The 26,101-nt window shown below is 36.0% G+C and overlaps 1 protein-coding gene across 1 annotated transcript; it reads left to right on the top strand.

The window, feature by feature from the left end:
- The first annotated feature begins 12,366 nt into the window (after nucleotides 1–12,366).
- On the top strand, nucleotides 12,367–12,819 carry LOC114897928 (putative tripartite motif-containing protein 61). The gene has a single exon (XM_029226978.1). It carries the CDS (start codon nucleotides 12,367–12,369, stop codon nucleotides 12,817–12,819), a length of 453 nt encoding a protein of 150 aa, XP_029082811.1.
- Nucleotides 12,820–26,101: the final 13,282 nt, after the last annotated feature.

Here is a 26,101-nt window from a genome sequence, read left to right as displayed (position 1 = left end):
ATACACTTCCATGAATATATGCTGACACTCAGTTCAGAAGGGTGAAGGGAGGGTGTCCACTAAATAGATTCTTCTGCTTTTGGAGGAGGATCTAGGTAAGAAGGTGTGATGGTTAATTTTATGTACCAACTTGGCTAGGCCACAATACCCATATATTTGGTCAAAAGCTATTCTAGATGTTTTTGTGAAGGTACATTTTCAGCTGAGATGAACATTTAATTCAGTAGACTTCCAGTAAAGCAGATTACCCTCCATAATGTGGGTGGGCCCAATGAAATCAGTTGAAGGCCTTGATTAAAAAACAACTGACCTCCCCCTGAGGAAAAGGGAGTTCTGCCAGCAAAAGGAATTCTGCTTTTAGACTCAAACTGCGTCTCTTCCCTGAGTCTCCACCCTGCCAGTCTACCCTGCAGATTTTGAACTTGCCAACCTTCACAATAACATGAGTGAATGCTTTAAAAAAAAAACTCTCTTGCTGTCTCTCTGTCTCTCTATTTTCATACATATATCATATGTGTGTGTATGTATATGTATATACATATGTGTGTGTGTGTATATTGGTTCTGTTTTTCTGGAGAACCCTGACTAATACAGAGGGAATAAGAAAGGATGTTGGTACAACTGTACACGTCTTCCTCACATCAATTTTCTTTTTTTTTATTTGATGCAGTTGTCCTGGGACGAGGACACCAGAAGCAGGGATGATCCCTAAGCAAGTACATTAACTGTAAGTATTTCTTCAATCCTTTGTACCAGAATGACTAAGAACCTATCACCCATCTGGCAAAATTTGTGTTGATAGTGAATAGTGAAAGCAGCCTGAGTGGGAAGCACGTGCTAGACCAGTATTGCTACCAGAAATCTAGACCAGCACAACGTCTGAACCTGTGGAGAACTGGGGGTTAAAATCAATAACAAATGGTAAGAAGGAGAAATAGCAGCTAAGAGTAAAGGAATGAATAAGTGGCTTATGCAACAAAGGAAATCATTATTACATTAATATCTTAAGAGAGGCTCAGAGAAAGAAAATGACATTGTCTCTTAACACAATTATATCATATGCTCAAAAGGGTAAAGACATATATTTACCAAGAACAACCCTGCTTTTGGAAATGCAGAAGGTCCAATGGAAGCCTGCAAATCAGAGTGGCCGTGATCTGGGTGACATTGTTGCCATACAATGTGATGAAGAACTGGACCAATTATTAATAACTGAGTGAAACTCTGGTAATGTGCTAGTATCTTTTGTTTCTTATTTTTCAGTTATATTTACTGCAAAGGATATCATTTAGTAAGGAGTTTCTGGGAACTACCCTCTACTGGTCTATTTGACCATGCAGTATTTGGCTCCCAGCTGACTGATTACTGTGTAACCATGAACCTTGATGACCAAATGCTTAGAAAGATCCCTGGTTATAAAGGATGAAATATAGTAGTGACATCTCCTACATACCACAATATGCTGTGTACAAATACACACTGTCCCTGCTTTTGTGGATAAAAAGCTTTTTAAAAGATTAGAAAAAAATAAAAACAATGTGTTTCTCATGGGAATAAGCAGTAGGCATCACAGGCACATTCAGTGGACCTGAATTCCCCTGGGGAACATCCCTACCCTGAGATGAGGTAAGCTATGGGAGGTATTATGGCACACTCATACTAAATTACATTTAGGTGTATTTGCAATTCATCTAACTCTGGGATGGAAGACCCAATATTTTGGGGTATAAAATACATATTTTAACTGCACTCAGGCCACTAGTGCAGAATGACCACAACATGTGTGGTAGGATTATACATTATCCCACAAGACAAAAATGGTTTTAGGGGAGACAAGTGCTAGTGTAGGCACTGTGGATGTGCTGACTTTGTTTTTAATGAGGAATGACATTCAGAGGAAAAAGATTTACTAGCAGAATTAGAGTGAATTAGAGGATTAGAGTGAATTCTCTTCTAAGAGAATTCCCAGGCAAGAGATGGGAGTTGTCCTGGAAAGATGATGGGACTTTAGTAAAGTGGGTCAAGCCAACTAAACAAATACTGATGGGTAATGCTAGGATGGAGCTTTGGGAAAGGCCATCTACCCTGGTCCTTCAGAACTACTCAATTATTTTAATACAAGTAGCCATGGGGCAATGACTCTCCATCTTAGCTGTTGAGGATCAAGGGGCACACCATGGAAATCTTATGAACTTCCAAACTTATGGAAGTTCTCTGGGGACACTTGTAATTAAAATTGATGAACTATGATTGTCATTGCCTGGAGAATAGATCAGAATAAGACATATTCTATAGTATAGTTAGCAGGGACAGTTAGCTGCTATATAGCAGCACCCAATGAAAACCAGTCTCAGCACTAGCCCATGAATTAAGACAAGGTGACTGGCTTTATCCTCAACTTACTTGGAACCCAGAAATAACCAAATCATGACCAACTGTAAAAATTTATGGTATATGGACAGGGACGAATTCTGTGGGAAGATATAGCACATACCTCTGTGATTCTTACTGATTTGTTCTGTCATGAAACTAATTGTGCCATGACAATATTGCATTATAGTATAACACTGGCATTGTTGGTAAGGTTCAACTACCTTATATAAGTAAGTCTAATGATAATACTGATACTGTGATGAAATGCATTGGGAGATGCAAGTTTCCCAATGCATTGGGAGATAAAGCCTCTTCAGGATATACTGCCAATGGAAAATGACTGGCCTGAGGAAAGACTGGATTTAGCTCCCTGTCAGCTAAATTCTATGTTAAATGGTTCTGTGAAATTTATCACACAGTAAAAACAACACTAGATCGAGTGAGGAAATGAGTAGTCAAACTAGTATGAAAATGTATTTAACATCTTTTGAGGATGTATTAGTTCTTTCTTTAAATCTACCTTGCACTGACTAGTCCTAATTTTTGGCAGATTTGTGCAGATACTATTGCTATATCTGTTATATAAATGCTAAACTAAATTACCTGCTCATAAAAATATGATCATTTTTCTGTAAGAGCCTAGGCCAAGGGTCAGGGCTGTGGACTGAGCAGGAAAGGGTTAACTCAGCAGGCCAGGGTTGCTCAAATCTTATACATTCCCAAGAAAAGTCTGCCTTTAGGACCGGCTCTTGGCGGACTCCTGGGAGGTAGCTTCTGAACCCTTGGAATATTCTGCCTGAAAGAGGGTTTTTGTATGCCTGAGGTCTTGGGCCATGCCAAGTTTGACCAGTTTGACCAGATAAATATATCCTAACAATATAATTTATGTGAACAGCTTACCTGGTTGGCAACATTTTGCAAGTGCTGTTACACAACATTGTTAGGAGAATTAAGCATGTCCTCATGCATCTCAACAAGGCAGGGGAACCTTGAGCCAGGTTTCTCCTGAACTTCACACCATGTGGTCTTTTCCTTTGCTAATTTTGATCTGTATCCACTTGCTCTAATAGACTGTGAGTATGACAGCGTTTTTGAGTTCTTCAAGTCCTTCTAGCAAATCATCAAGCCTCAGGGTGATCTTGGGGATCCCAGAAACAGCTCCACTTCCTGCTTTTTTTACCCCCAACAAGTGAACCTTTAAAGTGATTTAACATCTTTCCAGGCCCGGTTCCACTCCCCAGACATCTCTAATTAAAAGGTAGTTCCTTTAGGACTACTAAAATTAAACAATTAGTTACTAAAACTACTTGTATAGAAGTCTGTATCTTTTGAGGTGATACCTATATTGTTATCTGTATCCATAATCTATTAATTCTATCTCTATATCTATCCTCCCAAAAAGGGAAAAACTGAATGTAGATAGGTAGACAGATAGACAGGTAGATAGATAGAGACATAGATATATTAGATACAGTTATAGATATATAGATATAGATTCCTTCAGTTTTCTGGTTCAGATTTTGTGCTTTTTTTAGGTAGTATTGGTTAATTTTTATTTTCAGCTTTAAGTCCTTTTCTTGTTTCACTGAAGACTAAATTTTTGTGTGTATTTTTACTTCTACTGCATTTCACTTCTGTTTTTCATTCTTTTTGTTGTTTTCAGTGGATTGCAAAAGATACAAAAATGCCTTTATTCCTGGATTCTTAGCTAGTTATCCTTGATTCATTTGTAATATAGAAGAGTATAAAATGCATTGGACTGAATTGCTTTCAAAGAACAGTACCAGACATCAATCAGGCCCTAAGTAAATTGCAGCTATTACTGTTATTTCCATTTATTTATTCAGTTATATATATTCTTATATAAAATATTTCTGAATTCTTTCAGGAAAACACTGAATAATTCAAACAAAAAAATGACATATGAATCATTATTTGCCTGATTTGGTAGGTAGAATACCTCTGAGAGCTGTTACTAAAAACAGATCATGAGACAGTATTCTATAAATTATAAAATTAACCTGATTAGTGACAAAAAAATCATGTATTTTTATAGTATTATATCTAACTTTAGGATGAAGGGAAATTAGAGATACTATCAGACATGAACTACCTGTTCAAAAAGTGCTATTAAATTAACAGGTATTATTTTGAATGATAACCCAGAGAATTCTTAAAGAACTGATTAAAGTACTGAATTATTAGCTTTACAGTCAACCTGAAACAAATTAATTCTATTTTGAACAGAAGTAATCTAACAGAAACAAAAATAACAAAAATGTACAGATTCTCTTAAACATGTTATGGAAATCAGAAGTATTAAATGAGGTCTGTAGGGGAACAAAATATCTCTTTAGCATGCTGCTTTTTTTCCAGCAGAAAACAAGGCCCAAAAGTCTCATGAAGAACCTTGACCTTCCCCCAACTGCCTAAAACATGTAGATAGAGGACCTATTCTAGGAAGAACTATCACCATAGATAATTATAGCATGAACTAGGTGTGTAGACACGGAGGAACCCAGGAAAGTCTGTTTGTTAAAATTCCACTCTGTGTCCCATTGTCTCTGCAGAATCCAGCAAACATTTATTTACCAAACATTTGCTTTTCCATCTCCATGTCAATTTCCCCTTTGAAGTCCCAAATCCCTACCCCCAGCATCCTCTTTTGTCTTTAGCTACAGATGGTATTTAACGTGAGGGTTTCAGCCATTTTGGCAAATTATACAGTTTTCCAGGGTCTCTTCCATGTGTACATGTTATTAAACTTTGATTTTTTCCTGTTAATCTGTCTCATGTCAATTTAATTCTTAGACCAGCCAGAAGAACCTAGAAGGATAGAGAGAACCTCTTTCTCCTCTACAGTTCCTTTGGGAAAGTTATTGTAACCGAAAACTTATTTTCTCTATACTTAAAATAAAAATTCTAATACCGAATTCTCAAGTATGTTGTTCAAAATGTATTTAATGAAAGTCCAACACTTAAAAGGTGATTTTTTTTTCTAGAGATTTTGCTTTAAATTAGAGCACATTTGAATCAATGGGACAACTGGTAACTTGGTTATGACCTCCTGCTCTGTATTGTTAATGTCTCTATTTTAGTTCTCTGCATATTATGAATAAGAAAATATATAAGAAAATGATAACTCATATTCCTAGAGACTCAAATTTAGTAAGAAAATTTGTTTCTCTATTAAAATATATGCAACTATGTTCTAAAATAGAAATTTAAAAATGGTTTAAGAGAAATTGTTATACATAATTACTTGACTTGAGGAGAACAGCATTTTTTCCCACTGCCCTAAGTTGGATTCCCCAGCAAGCAGACTCTGTGACAGAGATTAGTGTGTAGAAAATTTATTAGGGAGTGCTCAGTGAATCAACGCCTATGGGAAAGGAAGGGAGGGATAAACATCTGTGTTACTGAAAGTAAGCAAACAGGACAAGACACATGGTGAAGCTGAACTATGATAGAGCTTCCATGGTGGCCTCAGCTAACCTTACAGGGGTTCTGAAGTTAGGATGACTCTTCTTCACAGTTGTCCTAGTTGGGGTGAAGGGACCAAGACTTTATATTCCCATGTCATTTAGTCATTGGATTTGGACTTTGGCAAGTCCTTAGGGGACTGGCTGCTGAGTGATTCCCATGACAATTTGAACTTTACCTGAGCCCTGTGCTCCTATAAAAGTCATTTCTGCCTGACACTTTCAAACACTTACAGAACTTATGTTTGAAACATTCTCTCTACCATAATAGTCCCCCTTCCTCATTACGATAGTCTTTTCCAATCAAGTTGAGAATTGAAAGAGGGAAGTATTTTTTTCTCACAAGTTTCTTGTTTCCATGCTGAGGAATGCGAGATGATTTAACATTAACTCAAGTCAGAATTTGATTCAAATTTTTGACTAGATGCTCTACTTACTGATTCAAGGCTGTATTTGTACATTCAAGTAAGCACCCAAAAGTGGGTTGAAAAGTCATTTTTCCTAGTAGGGATAATCCAGGGAAGGGAAGGGTGTGGGGGTTGAGGGGAGGTACCCACTCTGAATAAAGTTTAAAGGAATGATGAGAGACGAACATAGAATACATTTCTAGGATGAGTATTGATGCTTTCTATATTTTGGATTTGTTATTACAAGAAAGCAAAAATTGCAAACAAACCAAATGGATGATGAATAAATAAACTGTAGCACATTTATACAATTGTAATATTATAAAACAATGAAAATGAATGAACCATAAATATAGGTATAAACATCATAATATTGAGGAGAAAAAGCTAAGAGCAGAAGAATATATTAATATATTACAATTTATAAAATATTCAAGACTGTGGAAAATCAAACAACATGTCGTTTGGGAGTGCATAGTACATATGAGGTAAACCTTTAGAGGAAATAAGTGAAATTTCCTGATAGTGATGCTGCAAACTTGGCTTCTGTGCACCGGAGCCAAATCGAATCTCAGAGACAGAGTTTTAGGTGAAGTAGAAAAGAATAGCTTTATTGATTTGCCAAGTAAAGGGTGACACAGAGGGCTCCTGCCCCAAAAAACTATGTGTCCAAACCCAGGAGGATGTGATAAGGAATTTTATAGCAAGGGTTCAAGGGTGAGGTTGCTGATAAGATTAGGGTGTGTTCAGGGCCTGCACTCCTTTAATCCGGCCTCAGATGGTCTCCAGATAAACTTCTCTCATTCTCAAGGCTATCAAACTGTGAGCTTCCCTCTGGAATGAGGATTGCTTCATCTTCCATTTATTGGGGGTTTTAGTTCTATAATATAAAGAGCTCAAAAGATATTGTTATGTGTATCCCTTGAGGCAGAAGCAGGACCCTCCCCTAAGGCTGTGCTATTGTTTCATTGGCTGCTCCTCCCTTGTCTCTGCACCCGCTCCCTTTCCTGATTAGCAACTGTTTGAACCTGCCCCTTGGAACTCAGGGAAAGTCATGGGGGCTAAACAGAAAGACTCCGGAGCCCAGAAAGCCTACAGGATCCTGCTTGGTTTCAGTAATGGCTACATATGGTTGGAATAAAGAGTGATACAAAGAAGAAAAACAGGGTTTTCAAGAGTGTGAGCATTATTCAAACTCTTAAAATGGGTGGTATGTAATGTACACTAATGTACACAATAGTGTTAATCACTTTTTACCTTATAAAAATGCTTATTTTATAATATATAAATATTCCATTAAAATAAGAAAAAAATAGCAAGAATTAGAATGGAGAATTTGGCTGTGTCATCAATGGCATAGTTTCAAACAGGTCCAAAAAATTTGTTTTTAAAAATTGGACAGATGAAGAATCCCATTAGTTCTTGACTGTTCATTTCTGAAATACTATATTTATTACTTAAGCACATTTAATGTTTTGAACTTAGAATGTATTACAAAGGAAAAGTTTTCTTATATTTATTTGGAAAACTGGTTCAGTTAAAGAAAAACTCTTTTTTGAAAAGATAACATTTCACAATTGAGAAAACGTATATTACAACAACCTTCAATTAATCTAGGCTATAGATTACATAGTCATTTTGCCTCTCATTATATCCCATAGTGTTGCTATTTTCTTATTTCATCGTTCTGTATAACTGTTCCCAGGAAGATGTGGAAAAGAAGTCAAGGAAGGTAAAATCCAGAATTTATTTTTTAATTCAGATTTTAAAATTAATAATGAATTTATCATTAGTGCCTAATTCCAAACCAGAACATGATTTAGACTATCTTCTTATCTGGAAAGAGAAAAAAGAAAACTTTATTTCTGGACTATTGCCAGATTTCTATTTGTAACTACATAACACTTGCAATGATGTCTATGCCACTGCAGTTTTGAAAATTATTCCCACAGATGTTGATTCCTGCTTTTACAGACATTTAAACCAAACTATGTCTTCCTAATTTGCATATGCTGTCAACAAGCTACGCTCTGGTGTAATCCCTGCCAGAGCTTTCCCTCCTGTAAATGGGACAATCAGGATGGGGTTTTATTTCAAGTGACTGTGTAACCCAAGAGCTTAACTAATTACACTACAGTTTAAAATAAATATTTGGTGCACTATCTTAAAGAATTAATATAGTATGAAGAAAAATCACTCTAAGGAAGATGGCTTCATTTCATTCTATAAGTCTCAGAAATCTGATGTGCAATAAACTGACCAACAAACCATTATAGAGAACAAGCAGGAATGACATTCAAAGCAAGAATTTCCACAGCCTCATCAAAAATGTGCTGAAATGGCAACAGTGAATATGTATTAGAAATTTAATTTAGTCTCCTAAGTGACCTTGATCATTTGATTAGGCTGTATCTAAGATAATGTTTTCAAGTGTATTTATAAATGCCTAAAGCAAGAAATGGAAAAAAATATCCTTCAAACAGCCAACCTGAAGATTTCTTGGATTAGGAAAGAAAATGAAAAAGACCAGTTTGGCTCATTAATAATTCAACATCTTTCTGATTTTAAAATCCCCTTCAGTCAAAATCTTGACTTTCTTTTTTTCAGAAAATTCTTATTAGTGAGAGCTCTAAGGCATTAGTGAAATGTTTTTAGACTGTTTCTTTTATTTGTGTTAAAGTTGTGCCCTTCCATTATGCCCCTCCTAATTTGTCTAGAAAATCCAGATTGCCTGGCACCTGCATGTCATAGGTCCTTCTATTATGGGTGTTTTTCTCACTTGCTGCTACATTGCTATTTTTCTGATGCACATTAAGTGGCTCAGATAAAAACCACATGTATATAACCTGTAGAGAAATTGTGTAGTTTCAAAATAAATTTTTCTGTTAGTAAAACTGTCACATAAAATATTTTAAATAAATTTTTAGTTCCCTAAACTTCTAAGAAGGATAAGCACCTATATTAAAACCATCTCACAATACCACAGATTTTGTTAGATTGAAAACCATGAGTACATCTCTTTCATTTATACTCTGACTCTCTGAACATGAGTGTTATCCTACATATAATTCATATCACATAATGTAGTTATTCAAATATTTGAATAGTCAGGTGTTCGTGTATATTGCACATATGTCCTTACAAACAGTTGGAAAAAGTCCTTTCATTCAGCAATTATTTTTTGAGCACTTATGTGCCAGAAATGGTGCTATGCATTAAATATTCTTTAATGAACAGAAAACAATCTCTGCCTATCTACTGGTATTTCACAGACAAATAAGCAACTATGGTGAGGGTAATTGTTATTAAATGGACAAATATAGGGTGTTATGTGAACATAGGTGGAAATTTAATCCACTCTTCAGGGGTGAGCATAGACCTCTCAGAAAATGCAATATCTACATTGAGTTCTGCAAAGTAATTGGAATCAGATCCAGAAGTATTGTGTGGATTTAGGCTAGTGCGCAGGGTGAGTTTATCATGGGTATAGACTTCAGAAAAGAAAGAACATTTATGTTTAGGAATGCTGAAGTGATAAGAGATTATTTTGCATATGAGGAACATCCTAACATTGCATAATATACAATTTATTTTTGTCTAAACACACAAGCCTAAAATGATATATAGTGCATTGCCAAATTCAGTAATTAAACAAGTATGTAGTTCAATATATAGTAAGGGAGGACACTAAGGAGGTGGCTTTTAACCTGAAGCTCATACAAGCAGCTATAAATCTCACACAAGGAAATTCATCTAAAACTTGTTGGTAATTCTCTTCTCTTCCATCTTGTGCTGTGATACCTTGCTTGATTATACCTCCCCTCCCAGATCACAAGCCTTCTGAGGGTACAGTCTGTATTTACATATTTTTTGCTGGTCTGCCTGTCAAGTCCAGTGTAGTATATACAGCATAGGGATAAATTTGAATAAGGGAGTGATTGCATATGGGCAAGTATTTTTGACGTGTGTATAAATTAGATATTTTATATTTTTAAAGAAAGAAAAGCTATTGTGAAATATATTTTCCAATGAAGCTGCCATTTTTGCTTTAATTTCCAAAAGTTTCAGTAATTGATACATAAGCTAGTCTTTCAATTTATTTATTTTTTTTACTTTTTTATCAATTCCAAGTTCCACCTAATTCCAAAGGAGAAAGCAAACATCAGTAGCATGTCAGTGATAACCTTTTCTAATTCAGTTTCCCTCCACATTGGACATTATAATCTCTTTTACAGATATTCATTTCAGTGCAATCCTCAGACAAGTCCAGACTCACAGCAGTGGTAGTTTCCGGTTTGTTTTCCTGAGCCAACTGGTCCTCCATCTGTGTTTATTTTAAGACATAGAGCTTATATCTGAGAGGAAGTAATCTAAATCTTTTGAAATGCTCTCTTTATCTGTAAGCACTCAGGTGTATATACAAATGAAAAACCACAAATAACCACATATATCACAAAGTGATACATAAACTGACAGTTCTGTAAAAATTGGTATTTAAACAACCTTCAAATGGGTATCTTGATGATTCCATAATATTTCTAGATCAGTATACACTGTTGAACTACCTGAAGAGGTGCTATTTTTTTTTCTTGTAAATACTTGATTATGCAAAATGAAAGCTACAATTTCTGTAGATGGAAGGTGTTTGGCCCTTTTAAAGAAACCTTAAGATGTTTTGAAATATTTTAATATTAGAATTTTCAAATCTAAAAGCTTTCAGGAAAAAAAAAAGTTCTCTGACTTCAGAAACATTTATAGAAAAATCCCATGTGCACACAGCCATAGCTAAGGAATTTTCTGCCTGTTACACATATTGTACAAAAATGTAGCAGAAAAATATGGAAGAGTTTGTGAATCATAAACATAAATTAATTACATTAGTGAAAATTACACTTCCAAAATTGAGTATTGTTATAGTTTTTTTCCTTTAGGACTTGCTTATTTCTGTTCTAAATGTTATATTCTTTCTTTCAGATCAATTTCCAAAAGTTTTTTTTTTTTTTAATTTTCTGTAAGATAACTTAGTGCATAGTAGAGGTATTACCTAAGTAAAATTTGGATATGACACCCTCCCCTCCAAAAAATTCTAGATACATTATAGAGGTGGATGTTTTTAAAATTAGAATATTTTCAAGGGCTTTTATTTCAATATTACTTGATAACACAAATAACTACAATTTTAAGCTGCCTAGAGTTTCCAACATTTTACAATCCGTATGAAGCCAAATATTTTTCTCATAATCGTTTATTCATTCCTTCAACAAATGTTTTCTAGCACTTACTATGTGCCAGACACTCATTTGGGCACTTGAGATACATCAGTAAACAAAATAGAAAACTACCACCCACATGTAGCTACACCTCTGGCAACTACAAAAATAAATACAAATAGTAAGTAAATTATGCAGTGAGTTAGAAAATGCCATAGAAAAAACTAAAGCAGAGAGTCTGTCCAATGGGATGAAGGAAAGGAACCTCCCTACAGGCTTATAAAGGCCCAAGGGGCCAGATTCTGACCCCAGTAGTGAACAGAGATGGTGGGCTGTGTTGTGTGCTCTGACCTGGATCAAGGAAGACCCTCTGCTCCGCGAGGAAGGGAGGGGCCCAGAGTCCTGGTGAGGGGAGTCGAGGGCACCCACAGGACTTGAGGACACAGAGCAGCTCCCTCATCACAGAGCCAAGACTGAGAAATGTGGTCAGGAACCTGGTGAGCTGTGCCATAGAGTTGCCCACGTCTGGATTTTGCTGATTTTGTCCCTGTGCTGTTGATTTTCATCACTACCTGGAGCTGTGGCTCTCTATGAAGAAGAGGACTACCTAGTAAGCTATGATTTAGGGCCGTTGAGTAAAAGGGACAAAAGTGCCAAAGGAAGCAGAGACAGACTGGGGCTCTCAGTCCTCCTGGCTGCTGCTGTAGAGTTGAAGGGAAGGGGTAGAATTAGGCCTGAGTGGCCACAGCTCCCTGCAGATCCTGGCAAACCTACTTGTAGCCTTGAAAGAACAGAGAGAAGGCTGAAGAGTCAGAAGCTTCTCACTTGTTCCTGCCCGTGGAGAGCCAGGTTTCTCTGAAGAGAGTCTCCTCATACAGAAACCCTCCATGAACAATGGCCCTGGTGTCCTCCCTGGCACAGCTCCAAGCAGAGGTCAGCTGCCCCATCTGCCTGGATTACCTGAGAGGCGCAGTGACCACTGAGAGGGGACACAACTTCTGTCACTCCCACATCCAGCAGTGCTGGGAGGATCTCCAGGACACCTTCCCCTGTCCTGTCTGCCTCCAGCCCTGCCCCGAGAAGAGCTTTAGGAGGAACAGCCAGTCATGTCTCATGATTGATGTTGTGAAGAATCTTCCCAGCACAGAGGACATGAGGAAATGGCAGAAAGAGAAACCTCTGTGTGAGAAGCACAAGCAGGTTCTGAGCCTGTTCTGTGAGAAGGACCTGGAGCTGCTGTGTCCCCAGTGCAGGGTCTCCTCGGAATACCACGATCACTCCCTGGCACACATGGAGCCAGCTGCCCCTCTCACAGGAGGAAGCTCAAAAGCTACATTCAGCCCCTGAAAAAGCAGCTGGAAGATGCTGAAAAGGTGTTAGAAATGCAAGTCTCAAAATCATTTGAGTTGGTGTGGAAGGTGGAGAATCAAAGGAGCGACTTGCACTCCAACGTTGAACACTTTAAGCATTTCTGGGGGATGGAACATGATGAAATTCATGTTAAGTTACTCAATGAAGAGAATGATGTTCAAGATAAAATAATTGAAAAAAGAACTCAAATATCAGACAAAGGATACACATTAAAAAGTCTGCTTGACGAAATAACCAAGAAGTGTTTGCAGAGTGACCTCGATTTGCTGACAGGCATTGAAAGGATCCACAGCATGTATGGAAAGTTAGAGAGATCAGCAGCCTTTTCCTACAAATTAAAGAAGGAGGTTTTCACTCTCCCCCCACAATATTTTGCCCTTCACAAAAGGTTGAAACTGTTCACCACAGTCTCATCATTTCACAAGACAGGAAAATTGCAACTTTTCAAAGGATGGAACCACACTGCATAATCCTGAGGCATTTACTTCTCACCCATCCCCAGTTCTGAGGGATTTGATGCTGGCAGGCATTTTTGGCAGGTAGAAGGAAGAGGAATGGGTGAATGGTCCTTTGGTGTGTATAAAGAATCTTTCCCCAGAAATGTTTCTATATCACCATCCCCAAGCAATAGCTGCTGGTGAATTCAACTCTCACCTACTATACCTGGCACTGGGGATTCAGGAAACCTGTGTCAGATTGGCGTTTTTCTGCACTATGAGTTGGGAGAAATTTCTTTTTACAGTCTGAATAATAGATCTCCTTTATATTTATTCAGTGAAATTTTTACAGAAAAACTTGTACCCTATTTCCCTATTGGAGTTTCTTCCAAATCACTTACAATAAGTCTAGTTGAAGATGAGTGCTGAGCCCCCTTGGAAGACGTTCTGTGTGTTCTGCTTTCTTCCTGTGTTCAGGAAAAGTCCTTGTAATAAAGAGTCTGAGTCCATCTTTGAGATCTTACTGCTGAACCTTTTTAATCTTCCCCCTCTGTCTTCACCTCTGCCCTACACCTGGACAAACTGTCAGGACAGTTTGGGTGCCCCTTGACTGGACTTATGAGGGCAGTTCTAACCCAGAAAGGCCCTACCTGTAAAGGAGCTCTCCCCAAACACCTAAACCTCCAAACTAGTGGCTTTTTGCCCTTCTCTCAAGCCATTTTTTGGACCGGTGGGAACCCTGACTCCACAGGAAGCCTCAGTGAGTGAAAATAAATGATTTCATACCCTAAAAAAAAAAAAAACTAAAGCAGAGAAAGAGCATAAGAGATTAGGGAAGGAGGTTAAATTTTAAATATGGTAATCACAGAAGGCACAACTGAGAAGGCTACTTTTGAAAATAACTTTGAAGGAAGTGATAGAATGAGTCCCAGAGAAACAATGGAAGTTGAAGAAGAATTGTGAAGAAACAGAATAAAGGTGAGTGTGGCTAAATAGAGGGGACTTGGTAGATTTTAATGAAAACAGAATACAGTAAGACAAGGGTGAGAGCAAGGAGGCCAGGTAGGAGGCTATCAAAATTATCCAAGTGAGAAATTATGTTGGTTTAAGCCAGAGGGAAAGCAGTGACAGTGGGGAGAGCTAATTAAATTCCGCATATATTTTGAAAATATAGCCAGCATATTTATTGACATTAAAAATAGAGTATGAGAGAATGAGAAACATCAAAGATCAGCCTAAGATTTTGTCCCAAGTAACTGGGAAGATGGAATTGCCTAAATTAAATTAGGGAAGGTTAGAAAAGGAGCAAATTTGGGGGAAAAGATCAGATCTTCAATTAATATGTTTCCCATTAAGTATTCACACATATATTTAGGTATGTAGATGACTAGGTCAATTGGAAGATAAGGAGGAAGTCCAAGGCTTCAAATTAAAATGTAAACATTTTCAGCATGGATAAGATGAGCAGAATTCTCCAAGGAAGTAGGACAGATGGGGAAGAGATGTCCAGGTATTGAGCCCAGCAGCCCACCCATGTTGGGAGATGGGGATACTTTTTTTCTTTAGTAGAGGTTTTGTTGTGAAGGAATGGGGTAGATGCTATTCGAAAATGTGAGTCAAAGGCCTTTGTTTGTTTGTTTTTATTCTTTTTTATAAAACTTTTGAGTAGGAGAAATATTGTCTCCTTACATTCTTATGGAAATGATCCAGTAAAGAGGGGAAAATGATGATCTAGGAAAATAAGGTGAAAATCACTAGGTGGATTGACTTTGAATAAACAAGAAGGCATCTGGTGCACAAGGGGAGAGCCTGGCCTTTAACAACTACAGGACAGTTCATCTTTGCTGACAGAGGTGAATATAGGATATGAATGCTGGTAGGTGAGTTGATATAGTGAATGGGATTATAGAGATTTTCTTCTGATTGCTTTTTTTTTTAAGGTGAGTTTCATATAACAGATAATTAACCATTTTAAAATGAGACATCCAGTGGCATTTAGTGCGTTCATAATTTTGCGCAAATACCATTACTCTGAAAGGAAACTCCAACCTCATTAAGCAGTTGCTTCCTATACCCCACTCCCCTCAGCCTCTGGAAACTAACAGTCTGTGTTCTGTCCCTAGGTATGTCTATTCTGTATACTTCATATAAACGGATTTATACAATATGTAACCATCGGTTTCTGGCTTCTTTCACTTAGCATAATGTTTTTCAGGGTCATCCATGTTGTAGCATAGATCAGTACTTTGTTCTTTTTTATTGATGAATGATATTTGGTTATATATATATGCCTCAATTTGTTTATCTGTTCATCCATTGGTGGATATTTGCACTGTGTCTACATTTTGTCTATTTTTAATAGTACTGCTATGAACATGGGTGTACTTGCATCTGTTTGAATACTTGTTTTCAATTCTTTTTATTATATATGGAATAGAAATGCTGGGTCATATGTTAATTTCATGCTTAAATTTTAAAGAACCAAAAATTGTTTTCCACAGGAGATGAGCCATGTTACATCCTTACCAGCGATGTATGGGAGAGTTCTAATTTTTCCACATCCTTGCGAATATTTGTTATTATCTATTTTTTTCATTATAGCCATATTCATGGGTGTGAAGTGGTGCTTCATTGTGGTTTTGATTTGCATTTTTCTAATGACTAATGATATTGAGTATCTTTTGATATGCCTGTTGGCCATTTATATATCTTCTTAGGAAAAATGTGTATTCAAGTTCTTTGCCCATTTTTTAATTGAGTTGCTTATCTTTCTGTTTTTGAGTTGTAAGAGTTCTTTTCATATTATGAATGCTAGATCCTTATCAGATATATGAATCACAAATATTTTCCCCCATTGTGTAGGTTGTCTTTTCACTTTCTTATTAATGGCCTTTGATACACAAAAGTTTTTAGTCTTGGTGAAAGCCAATTTACTTATTTTTTTCTTTTATTGCTCATGCTTTTGGTATCATTTCTAGAAACTCACTGCCAAATTCAAGGTTATGACAATTTGTGACTATGAAGAAGAGGAGGAAGCTTTGTTGTCTACATCTTTACCTTAGCCTTCTCTTTCTACTTACACAGAGCCTAGAGATCAGCCAGAGATGAAAGCTTAGGGTGTTCTTAGATCTTTTCTGTGTATGTATTCAGTTCTGGGCATATGTGTGGCTTTCTAAATTCCTCAGTATATGCTATTCATGGCTGCTTTGGAATGCCCTTATTTCCCAAACTCTCTCTCAAGCCTTTCCTCCCAGGCTTTCAGTGTTCTGTTGTATGCCTCAATCACAATCCTTTGTCCCTGGTTACTGGGTGTTTTTTGTCCACCTTACAACATTTTCAAGGAATGTCTTTTGCATTTCTTCCATGGAGGTGTTCTGACTTAGGTGAAACAAAGACCACAGAACAGACATAAAAAAATATCTACTCTTCCCCCTCCAGAGCAAGGACCAGAGCCCAACACTGAACATAGGCTACCCTCCTCAAGACCACCACTGATATTGGGAGCGGGTGGAGAAAAGGCCGGTAAAAATGTCACAAAAGTTTCCTTCCATTTCAAAGTTGCCTTTTTCTTCATTCAACATATACTTGATTTTTTGCCATTTCTGTTGAGGGATGAGCCCATGGAGCTGCCAACTCTGCCATTTTCCCAACCATTCATCTGCTTCTATTTTTTTTTTAGTTAGACAAGAGTAATGTCATCAGCTGAAAAAAAAGATGTGAGATGAAGTTTTGGAGGTTTGGGACCAGGTATAAAGTGTGAAATGAAATCTTGAATACTGAGAGAGTTAGTATAATGGAAAACCGTGTGATTGTCTGAAATTAGAGCCCTGTTAGGTTCACTGTTACATGTTTAGAGTGAAACCAGTTAGCATAATAGCATAGTGTTCTTTAGTTACACATATCGTGCATACTATAGACAGAGAGATAGATATGAACTAGGATTTGGGTTTTGATAAAAAGTGAGAGACAAGGAATTTGAAGTTACATACAAAGAGGTAGCTGTAATGAAAGATTAATCATTGAGTTTAAGTTGGGTAAGGAAGAAAGTGAATACGTGAGTGGCCAAAGAGAGTGAAAATGTTGAGGATCAGTGAATTTTACATTCCAGTTGAGTCATAGGATTGTTGGATTCAGGCTTTAAGAGAGAAAAACTTGGGAATACTGGAATGTAATTGGAAAGTGTGATATTTGAAACAGAGACTACAAAGTTGAGGGCACCATCCCTTGTTATTTGAGCAGTAGGTCAGAGCCTCCAAACTGCGTATACACACTATTTCAACTTCATCATGTATCACAGGGGTCCCCAATCCCCAAGCCGCGGACTGCTACCGGTCCGCGGCCTGTTAGGAACCAGGCCACACAGCAGGAGGTGAGTGGCAGGCGAGCAAGTGAAGCTTCATCTGCCGCTCCCCATCGCTCGCATTACCGCCTGAACCATCCCCCAACCCGTCCGTGGAAAAATTGTCTTCCAGGAAACCGGTCCCTGGTGCCAAAAAGTTAGGGACTGCTGATGTATCACTCTACCTCCCATCTGTTTACTATGCTTCAGCCCTATTGGCCAATTTGTGTTTTTTGTTTTTTCTTTCCTGAATATACCTCATTCTTTTCTCTCATAAGGCTTTGACCTTACTTTCTTTTCAACATGGAGCACCCTCTGTCCAAATCTTTAAATGACTAACGCTAAAGAAAATCACAGACAAGTTTTCTCTGACCATCCAACTTAAAATCTTCTCCCCTCAATAACCCTCCTTACACATGTGTGTGTGCATGCACACACACACACACGTTTTTTTCATATCACTCTGTTTTACTTTATTTGAATCACTTATAATGATCAAAAATTGGGGAGGGTTATTTATTTACTTATAATTTTCTATCTTTTTTCTTATATACTTCTCTAAACAAAATGTTAGCCCTTGATTAGCAAAAGTCCTGTCAATCTGAATTTTCTCTGCATGACAAATAGAACAGGTAGGAGTGAAAAAAGAAATTAAAGAATGCAAAAGTCTGAAAAAATGTACACGCCTGTGCACAGTGAATGGGTATACCATTTCATCACATCCTTGATATAATTTTCCAATCTTTATTTTAAAAATTGTGGCTAATTTAGTAAATGATAAATGCTGTCATGTTGTTTATACATTTAATTTTTTTATGTTTGCAGAAATGTGAACCATCACCAAAAATCTGGTTGCAATCTGAATTACATGAAATAGTCTTCTATATAAGCATACATATTTATTATATTTCATTCAGTCGGTGAGAAATTAAGCTTCTATATGATTCTTCTAAAAATATTTTGTATTACTTATAGAATTCCTGTCTTTCAAATGTGCTGTTATATAATTGAGCTAATACCTGGGATACATTTGTAGCTTTTTTTTTTTTTTCTTAAAGCAGAAGTATTATGAATCTGGTAGAATTCATAGACTTCCTTTTCTCTAAAGAAGGAGAACATTTATTATTTCTGAATAACACCTTGCTTATTGCCTTTTGGTGCATTTGTTTTAGAAAAAAGAGAGAGAGTCTTTTATAGTCATTATTCACAAGGATAGATGAGTTTGAAAGTAGGTTTTTATTGCCCACTTGAACTTAATGGATTCTAGCACATAGAATGAAATAGAGTTGACTCTGTGTCACTGGCATTAAATTGGTAAGACTCACAGGACTCTCATCTGATGGCTTTGCTTGCCAATTTAAAATATGATCTTTGGATTACATCTGGCCCATTACTGATCATGCCTAGATGAAAACTCAGCCTTTCAAACTAATAAAACCTCATGGTCTGGACATTAATGTCTCATGTCAAACTGATAATTAGGGCTATGAAGTGCCTTCTGAAAAATCCTTATTTTTCATTCAGATCTGGTAAATCTTGGGTCAGATTGTCTACTACTCAAAGTTATTTTAGTTGTTTTCTGTTGCAGACTCTTATTTGCTATAATTTGGGTCAAATGACTGCAAGCTAATCAACTATATTTATATGATAAACCCTCAAATTAAAATGTATCTACTTTATCAATATAGAAATCACTTTACAATACTACCATAATTATCAATACCAGTCTGTAGCCACATAATTTCAGATTAAGTATGTAAAAAAAAGTTTTGCTCAATAAAGTTTACAGGATCATAAAATCTTAGAAATAGAGACTATTTGGGGGAAGATCTCTAAAATCATATCAAGTGCATGAAGTGATAAATCATTGCAAAGCAGTTCACTTTATCATCATAAGCTTATTTCACAAATTTGTTGAACATATTTGAAAGGTAACCTTAACACTATAGCTTCTATATTAGACCCTTGTTTATGATTTTTTTGTTGTTATACATTGACTATTATAGAAATAAACTATTTCAGGAGGAAATGTGGCTGAAGAGAATTTCTTTTAATGTTCATGAGGTTACATAAAGAATGACAATGATAGGTTTTTCATGAACCACAGGTAGGAGGCTACATAAGATACAAAACTAAAGTTGAAAAAGCCATACATTTCAAATGTGTGAATGGATTGGAAAAAGGATTAGTACACAGTACATTAAAAAATAATCAAAATTTATTAAAGTCATAGGCATTGAGCAGCCACTGTTCATATGAAAATAAATTAGATTTTCTCTCTTACAGAACTCAGTCTAGTAGGAGAGAAAGGAACATGAATGGATAATTAAAATGCAATGTTAGACTTTTGGTACAAGATGGCAGACTGGCCATGTGAAAGTATTTACTCAATCTCCTGAATTCATATTCAAATGATAGCAAAAGTATTATGTTTTAAAACTAATCCGAGGAAAATAAAGGGGAAGCACCATGGGATGAACTATGTCTACACCATTTAGGGGAAGAAAAAGAAAAGCAATATAATTCTATAACAAACTTAACAGACAAAATTCACATGTTACTATTATGGAAATATTATCCATCTGATTTATATACCTTTATATGTTTATTGCTAATATTTTAATTGCTCCAGTAAATCTTTCAATAAAAATCTATGTTGCTCCAAATACCCAACCAAATTTGGCAATCGTCTTTTGAGGTTTCATGGAGATCTCCTTCCCATTGCCCCACCGCCACCTCCACCTGGTTTAATTTTGAGCAGTGCTTCCTTAGGTCTAGTCTAAACACAAAAACAGTATAAGTATAATCGAAAAAAGCAAAATAATGTAGGGAACTAAGGTAAATATATAAATACTGTAATTAATATCCTGGAGAAACAAGAATATATTGCATCTATGAAATAAGAATGAAATACCTTTGGGGAATAATAGATTATAATAAAGAGCTCTTATAAATTATATATATAAAGTAATGTATAATTACATAAACATATATATAGAGAGAGTTATAGATATAGATATATAATTGACTAGTAGAGAAATCAATCAATAGTTTGGAAGAAAAAGACATCTTCTAGAAAGTTGAACAAAACCCAAGGATATGAAAATGTGATGAGAGAAAAAAAAGAAGACAGAAGAGAGCATCAATTCCCAAAGTAAATACCAAATAGAATTTAGCAATACAGATAAGAGAGGAAATGGGGAGGGGAAATTAACAGAGATATATTACAAGAGAAATTTCCAGAAATGAAAAGGCTCACAAAATTTTCACTTGGTGAAGACCACACCTCTTGATGCATTGCAGAAATTTTTCAAAATATCAAAGATGAGAGAACATCCTAAAAACTTCCAGAGGGGAAAAGAAACAGATCAGTTACAAACAAGAATGAAATCATCATCAGACTTATAATAAGAATAACTAGTAGGAAACAAGGAATTAAGGCCACTTAAAGACATGGGGAACATTGCTTCATTGTTGTATTCTCAGACAAGTGGGAAAATTAAATCAATCTTGTATGAGAACCAAATAAATGTATTTTAGGTAATCCAAACTCTAAAATTTTAACTTATTTATGTCCTTTTTTAAAGTCATTTGAGCATACATATCAGCAATTTTTTTAAAAAAGGAGGTAACCAAGGAAGATAAAGACATGGCATTCAGAAAACATCCAGATTCATCTATGAATCTGCTTAGTTGAAAAATAACTTCCTATTCCAAGATAACATTTTTGTGGAGGCTTAAAATGCAATCAATCAGTTCAGATTATAAGATAGAAACAAAGGACATTCACAAATGAAATCTTACATATGTACCACATAAATGGGATGATTAATTCCTTTGAAAAATATGAGAATATGGTAAAGAGAAGTGGTGGAATGAATAGAAGAAAATTCATCCAGCTACGACTATGATAACATTGAATTATATGAGTTCCTGATATTTTCTCTATAGTGAAGGAAACATAAAAATAGTATACTACCTTAATGTTCATTGAAAAAATGTGTAGAGTGAATCAATTTATGTATATGAATTATAAGGACTAACAACGGTTAAAACATGAAATGTGAATTTAGTCAACATTGGCAAAATACAAGTTGCAGGTATAATTCAAAGAGGTTGAGAGATGTGGTTGATTAAGGAGGATGAAGAGGACATGTAGAAGCACTAGTGTCCTCATCTCAAAAACTGAGAAGATAGATATGATAGAATAGTAAACAATTCTAGCATGGTGTTTGAATTTGCTGAGAAAATCAGTGTAGTTGCTAAGATTAATATTATAAATAGATTTGTGCAAAACAGTACCATCCAGTTATCATGCTCTTTCACTCTCAAAAGTGTACAGATTTAAACAATAATGTGACACTTTAGTTATAAGTAAACCGAGATAGAGGAATAAATGGAGCAATTTGATATAAATGTTATTAGTAATCGCAAAAATTTAAGTAGCCACCAGAAAACTGAATTTAAACATAAATATGAACATGAACATGGAAATCATAGATAGTGTAACTGTTGGAATGCTTTTTATTTCATTATAAAAATATAACTTTTGCTATCTATTTTGCTATTTTTGCTTTTTGCTATTCACTTTGTATCCAGTGTAATTTTTAGTTTGATTTTAACAAAATGTATTATGGTAATTGTCAAAGATATAGAAAATGGAACTCTCAGGCACTGTTGATAGAAATGTAAAATGGTACAACCAGTTTGTACCATTGGTTACAAATTCTTGGTTAGTTTCTGCTGAAGCAGAATATAATTAAGTCTTATTTCCCAGAAATTCCACTCCTGTATATAGAACACAGTTGAAATGGTATGAGACATGGACAAAAATATTTATGGGAGCATTTTTGTAATAGCACAAAACTTTTAGCAATCAAAACTCCATCGACTTCAGAATAGAAAATAAATTGGGACTTACCCATTTTATCACACAATACAGAGCAAGAGAAGGACCAAGCTAGAACTACAGTTAACAGTATGGATGACTATCAAAAGCATAATGTCGAGTGAAAGAAGCTAGACATAAGAGATTACATAATTTATTATCCCATTTCATAGGTCAACTAGGCAAAACTAATATGTAGCATTAGACATCAGGATATGGTTCCTTTCAGAGGGAAGGTAATAATGACTGGAAAGGGACACAAAAGGTGCTCTTGCAGTGCTGATAACATTGTATTTCTTTATTTGGATAGAATTTATATGGATGTTTTCATAATGTGGTAATGATACACTGATGATTTGCATACTTTTCTGTATATATGTTAAATGTCAATAAAATATTAAAAAATGTTAACAATATTAGTATATTAAAATAATATACTAATTTATACATAGAGAGACGAACAAAGTTTTGAGATAGAATAATAAATAACTGCCTAGGAGTATGTCTGAGTAAATGACAAGTACAAGTGTTCCAGGAGGACAAGAGAGGGAAGGATGAGAAACTAAACAGAGGGAATCATGTTCAAGGTGAAATCATTGAGAAGAAAATACTTTTTTAAAAAAAATTTTCTCCACTTTTATTTATTTTTTATTGAAGTGTAGCTGATGTACAATATTATATGTTGTAGGTATATAATATAGAGATTCACAATTTTTAAAAGTTATACTCCATTTATAGTTGTTATAAAGTATTGGCTATATTCCCTGTTTGTACAATATGTCCTTATAGCTTATTTTATACCTAATAGTATGTACCTCTTAATCCACTACCCCTATATTGCCCCTCCCCTTTCCATCTCCCCACTGATAACCACTAGTTTGTTCCCTATATCTGTGAGTCTGCTTCTTTATGTTATATTCACTAGTTTGTTGTATTTTTTAGATTCCACATTTAAGTGATATCATACAATATTTGTCTTTTTCTATCTGACATTTCACTTAGCATAATGCCCTCCAAGTCCATCCATGTTGCTGCAAAAGGCAAAATTTCATTCTTTCTTACGGCTGAGTAACATTCCATTGTGTATATATATATACCACACGTTTATCCATTCATCTGTTGATGGACACTTAGGTTGCTTCCATATCTTGGCAATTGTAAATAGTGTTACTATGAACACTGGAGGGCCTGTATCTTTTCAAATTAGCACCTCACACCTGTCAGAATGACTATGATCAAAAAGAACACAAATAACAAATGTTGTCAAGGATGTGGAGAAAAGGGAACCCTCATACACTATTAGTGGAAATGTAAATTGGTGCAGCCACTGTGGAAAACAGTATGGAAGTTTCTCAAAAAATGAAAAATAGAACTACCATATGAACCAGTAATTCTACTTCTGGGTATATATCTGAAAGAAACTTTTTTTTTTTTTTTTTTTTTTTTTTTTTTTTTTTGGGGCCTCTCACTTTTGTGGCCTCTCCCATTGCAGGGCACAGGCTCCGCACGTGCAGGCTCAGCGGCCATGGCTCACGGGCCCAGCCGCTCCGCGGCATGTGGGATCTTCCCGGACCGGGACACGAACCCGCATCCGCTGCATCGGCAGGCGGACTCTCAACCACTGCGCCACCAGGGAAGCCCAGAAGAAACTATTTTTAAGTCCATCAGGATATCAGTAGCTAAATTCTGATCAGAAAACAGATGGCCTGCAAAAAAACTAAAAATATCTTATTGGGAATTTTTCCAGAAAACATTTGATTCAGTAATTTGATATGTTTTATTTTTTAACTTTTTATTTTACTTTTTTTGGATATAAAGACAAACCAGAGACTTGGGCCTTCAAACTCTTCCACAGTTGATCATACCTAGTTTGAAATGTGTTACCATCAAATCAGTTAGTGTTCTTCACTATTAGCTCTTCAATGGGTCAGAAGGCTATGGGAAAAGAAGACGAGAGTCTTGGCTCCATTTGTCACTGGTCTAATGAGGTGAGTGATAGACTGAAAAAGACCAGTGGATAGATTTCTTGGCAAGCAGCCATTACCAACTCCTCATTAGGGCGTCTCATGCAAATCTCCCCTAGAGTGAGGTGAACTGAATTTTCAGTCTGACCACTTATAAGTAATCTAGTCATGGTTTACTCTCAACTAATGTATCTTTATTTCCTCTCTTCTTGTGGATTACTATAATTATGAGGTGCATATGTTTGTATTTCCTAAAAGGGACAGTTTTCTCTCAACTAAGTTGAATATGCAATATTCATATCAGCAAAATGAACACTCAAGAGCATTCTCCTCACAGATCATTTCTGAATTTTTAGATGATAGAAGAAAATCCTGTGATGAGGCATATGAACTAAGAAATTGAAAAGGTGTAATTCTTACCTCCTATTAATCAGTTAGTAGTATTTAGCTTTATTTTGTCCGCTATGTGGTGCTGCAGTCCTATTCAGTCTGACAAGTAGGATTTAAAGAATAAAAAAGTGTTTTTAGTGACCATTTCTTATGGAGCTTATGTGTTACATGAAGTTTTTTGTTGTTGTTGTTGTTGTTTTTGCTGCGCAGCATGTGGGACCTTAGTTCCCTGGCCAGGGATCAATCCATGCCCCCTGCAGTGGAAGCACGGATTCCTAACCACTGGACCACCAGGGAATTCCCAAGATTTTTATCATGTAAAGCCATCTGAACAGTGCCTTCTTACTAGTGGTTAAATCTGGTGACGATAAACTCTTTCAGATTCATGTTGCAATAATAGCAAAATTATTTTTTGTGTAATTTCCTATTTTTCTGATAGAATAATCCCCTTTATCAACCTTCCCCCCATTCCAAATAGCTAACATTTGCCGTGGGAAAGAAAGAGGTCCAGATACATTAACTCAAGGGATGGACATTTGCATTTTACTGGCCTGGTTCCTGTATATCTACTTCCTTGTTACTGAAAGAATGGAATGATTTTTTTTTTTTTTCAATACCATCTCCTCTCTCAAATAATGCAGATTCACTTTGGTTGGGACCAATACTTCCCCAAGATTCATTAGTCCTGTGATAACTTCTAGAAGTTTTAATGAGGTTTGACCTTCTCTTTTATTTTCTGTTCTGCAGTGCTGCCAGAGGCAGTTTAATAACAGGTGAGTTTCACGCCTAGGCTGAGTGTGTTTCAGCAGAGGTTGAAGTGATCTCTGTATGTCAGGTTGTTAAATCTGTAAAAAGCTTTGTGATCTTTCAAAATGAAAGTCAGTACATGAAGGTGCTATAGTTCTCCTTTCTCTTTTTATGGACCTCTATATATTTTGTTCTGGACAGCTCTGAAACACCAAAAGTGACTGCTTCTGCCCCCCCACTCATGTATGGCCATCAAATATGCAAATACAAAAATTGTCAAAGTAAAATATTCTTGTCTTAAGCTTTGCAACCTTTCCAAGGAACTTCATAACTTAGTACCTCCATATGGACCTATGGGGAATTATTAAACTGTAATTTCACTGCTTTATAATATGTTCACAGTTAGCAATGTTCTAGAGGTCTCATGCTGATTTGTTTCTTCATCAACTACAATTCAAAATACTTTTATTATGTGATAGAAGATATATATATG

This window comes from Monodon monoceros, unplaced genomic scaffold (genome assembly GCF_005190385.1).
Source record: "Monodon monoceros isolate NGI ecotype Baffin Bay Population unplaced genomic scaffold, NGI_Narwhal_1 Super_Scaffold_18, whole genome shotgun sequence".
Taxonomy (NCBI): Eukaryota; Metazoa; Chordata; class Mammalia; order Artiodactyla; family Monodontidae; genus Monodon; species Monodon monoceros.
This window is presented reverse-complemented; position numbering and strand designations above follow the sequence as displayed.

What these genes read in the sequence shown, in the direction of transcription:
- LOC114897928 (XM_029226978.1), top strand. Translation starts at nt 12,367, where the DNA reads ATGGCCCTGGTGTCCTCCCTGGCACAGCTCCAAGCAGAGGTCAGCTGC.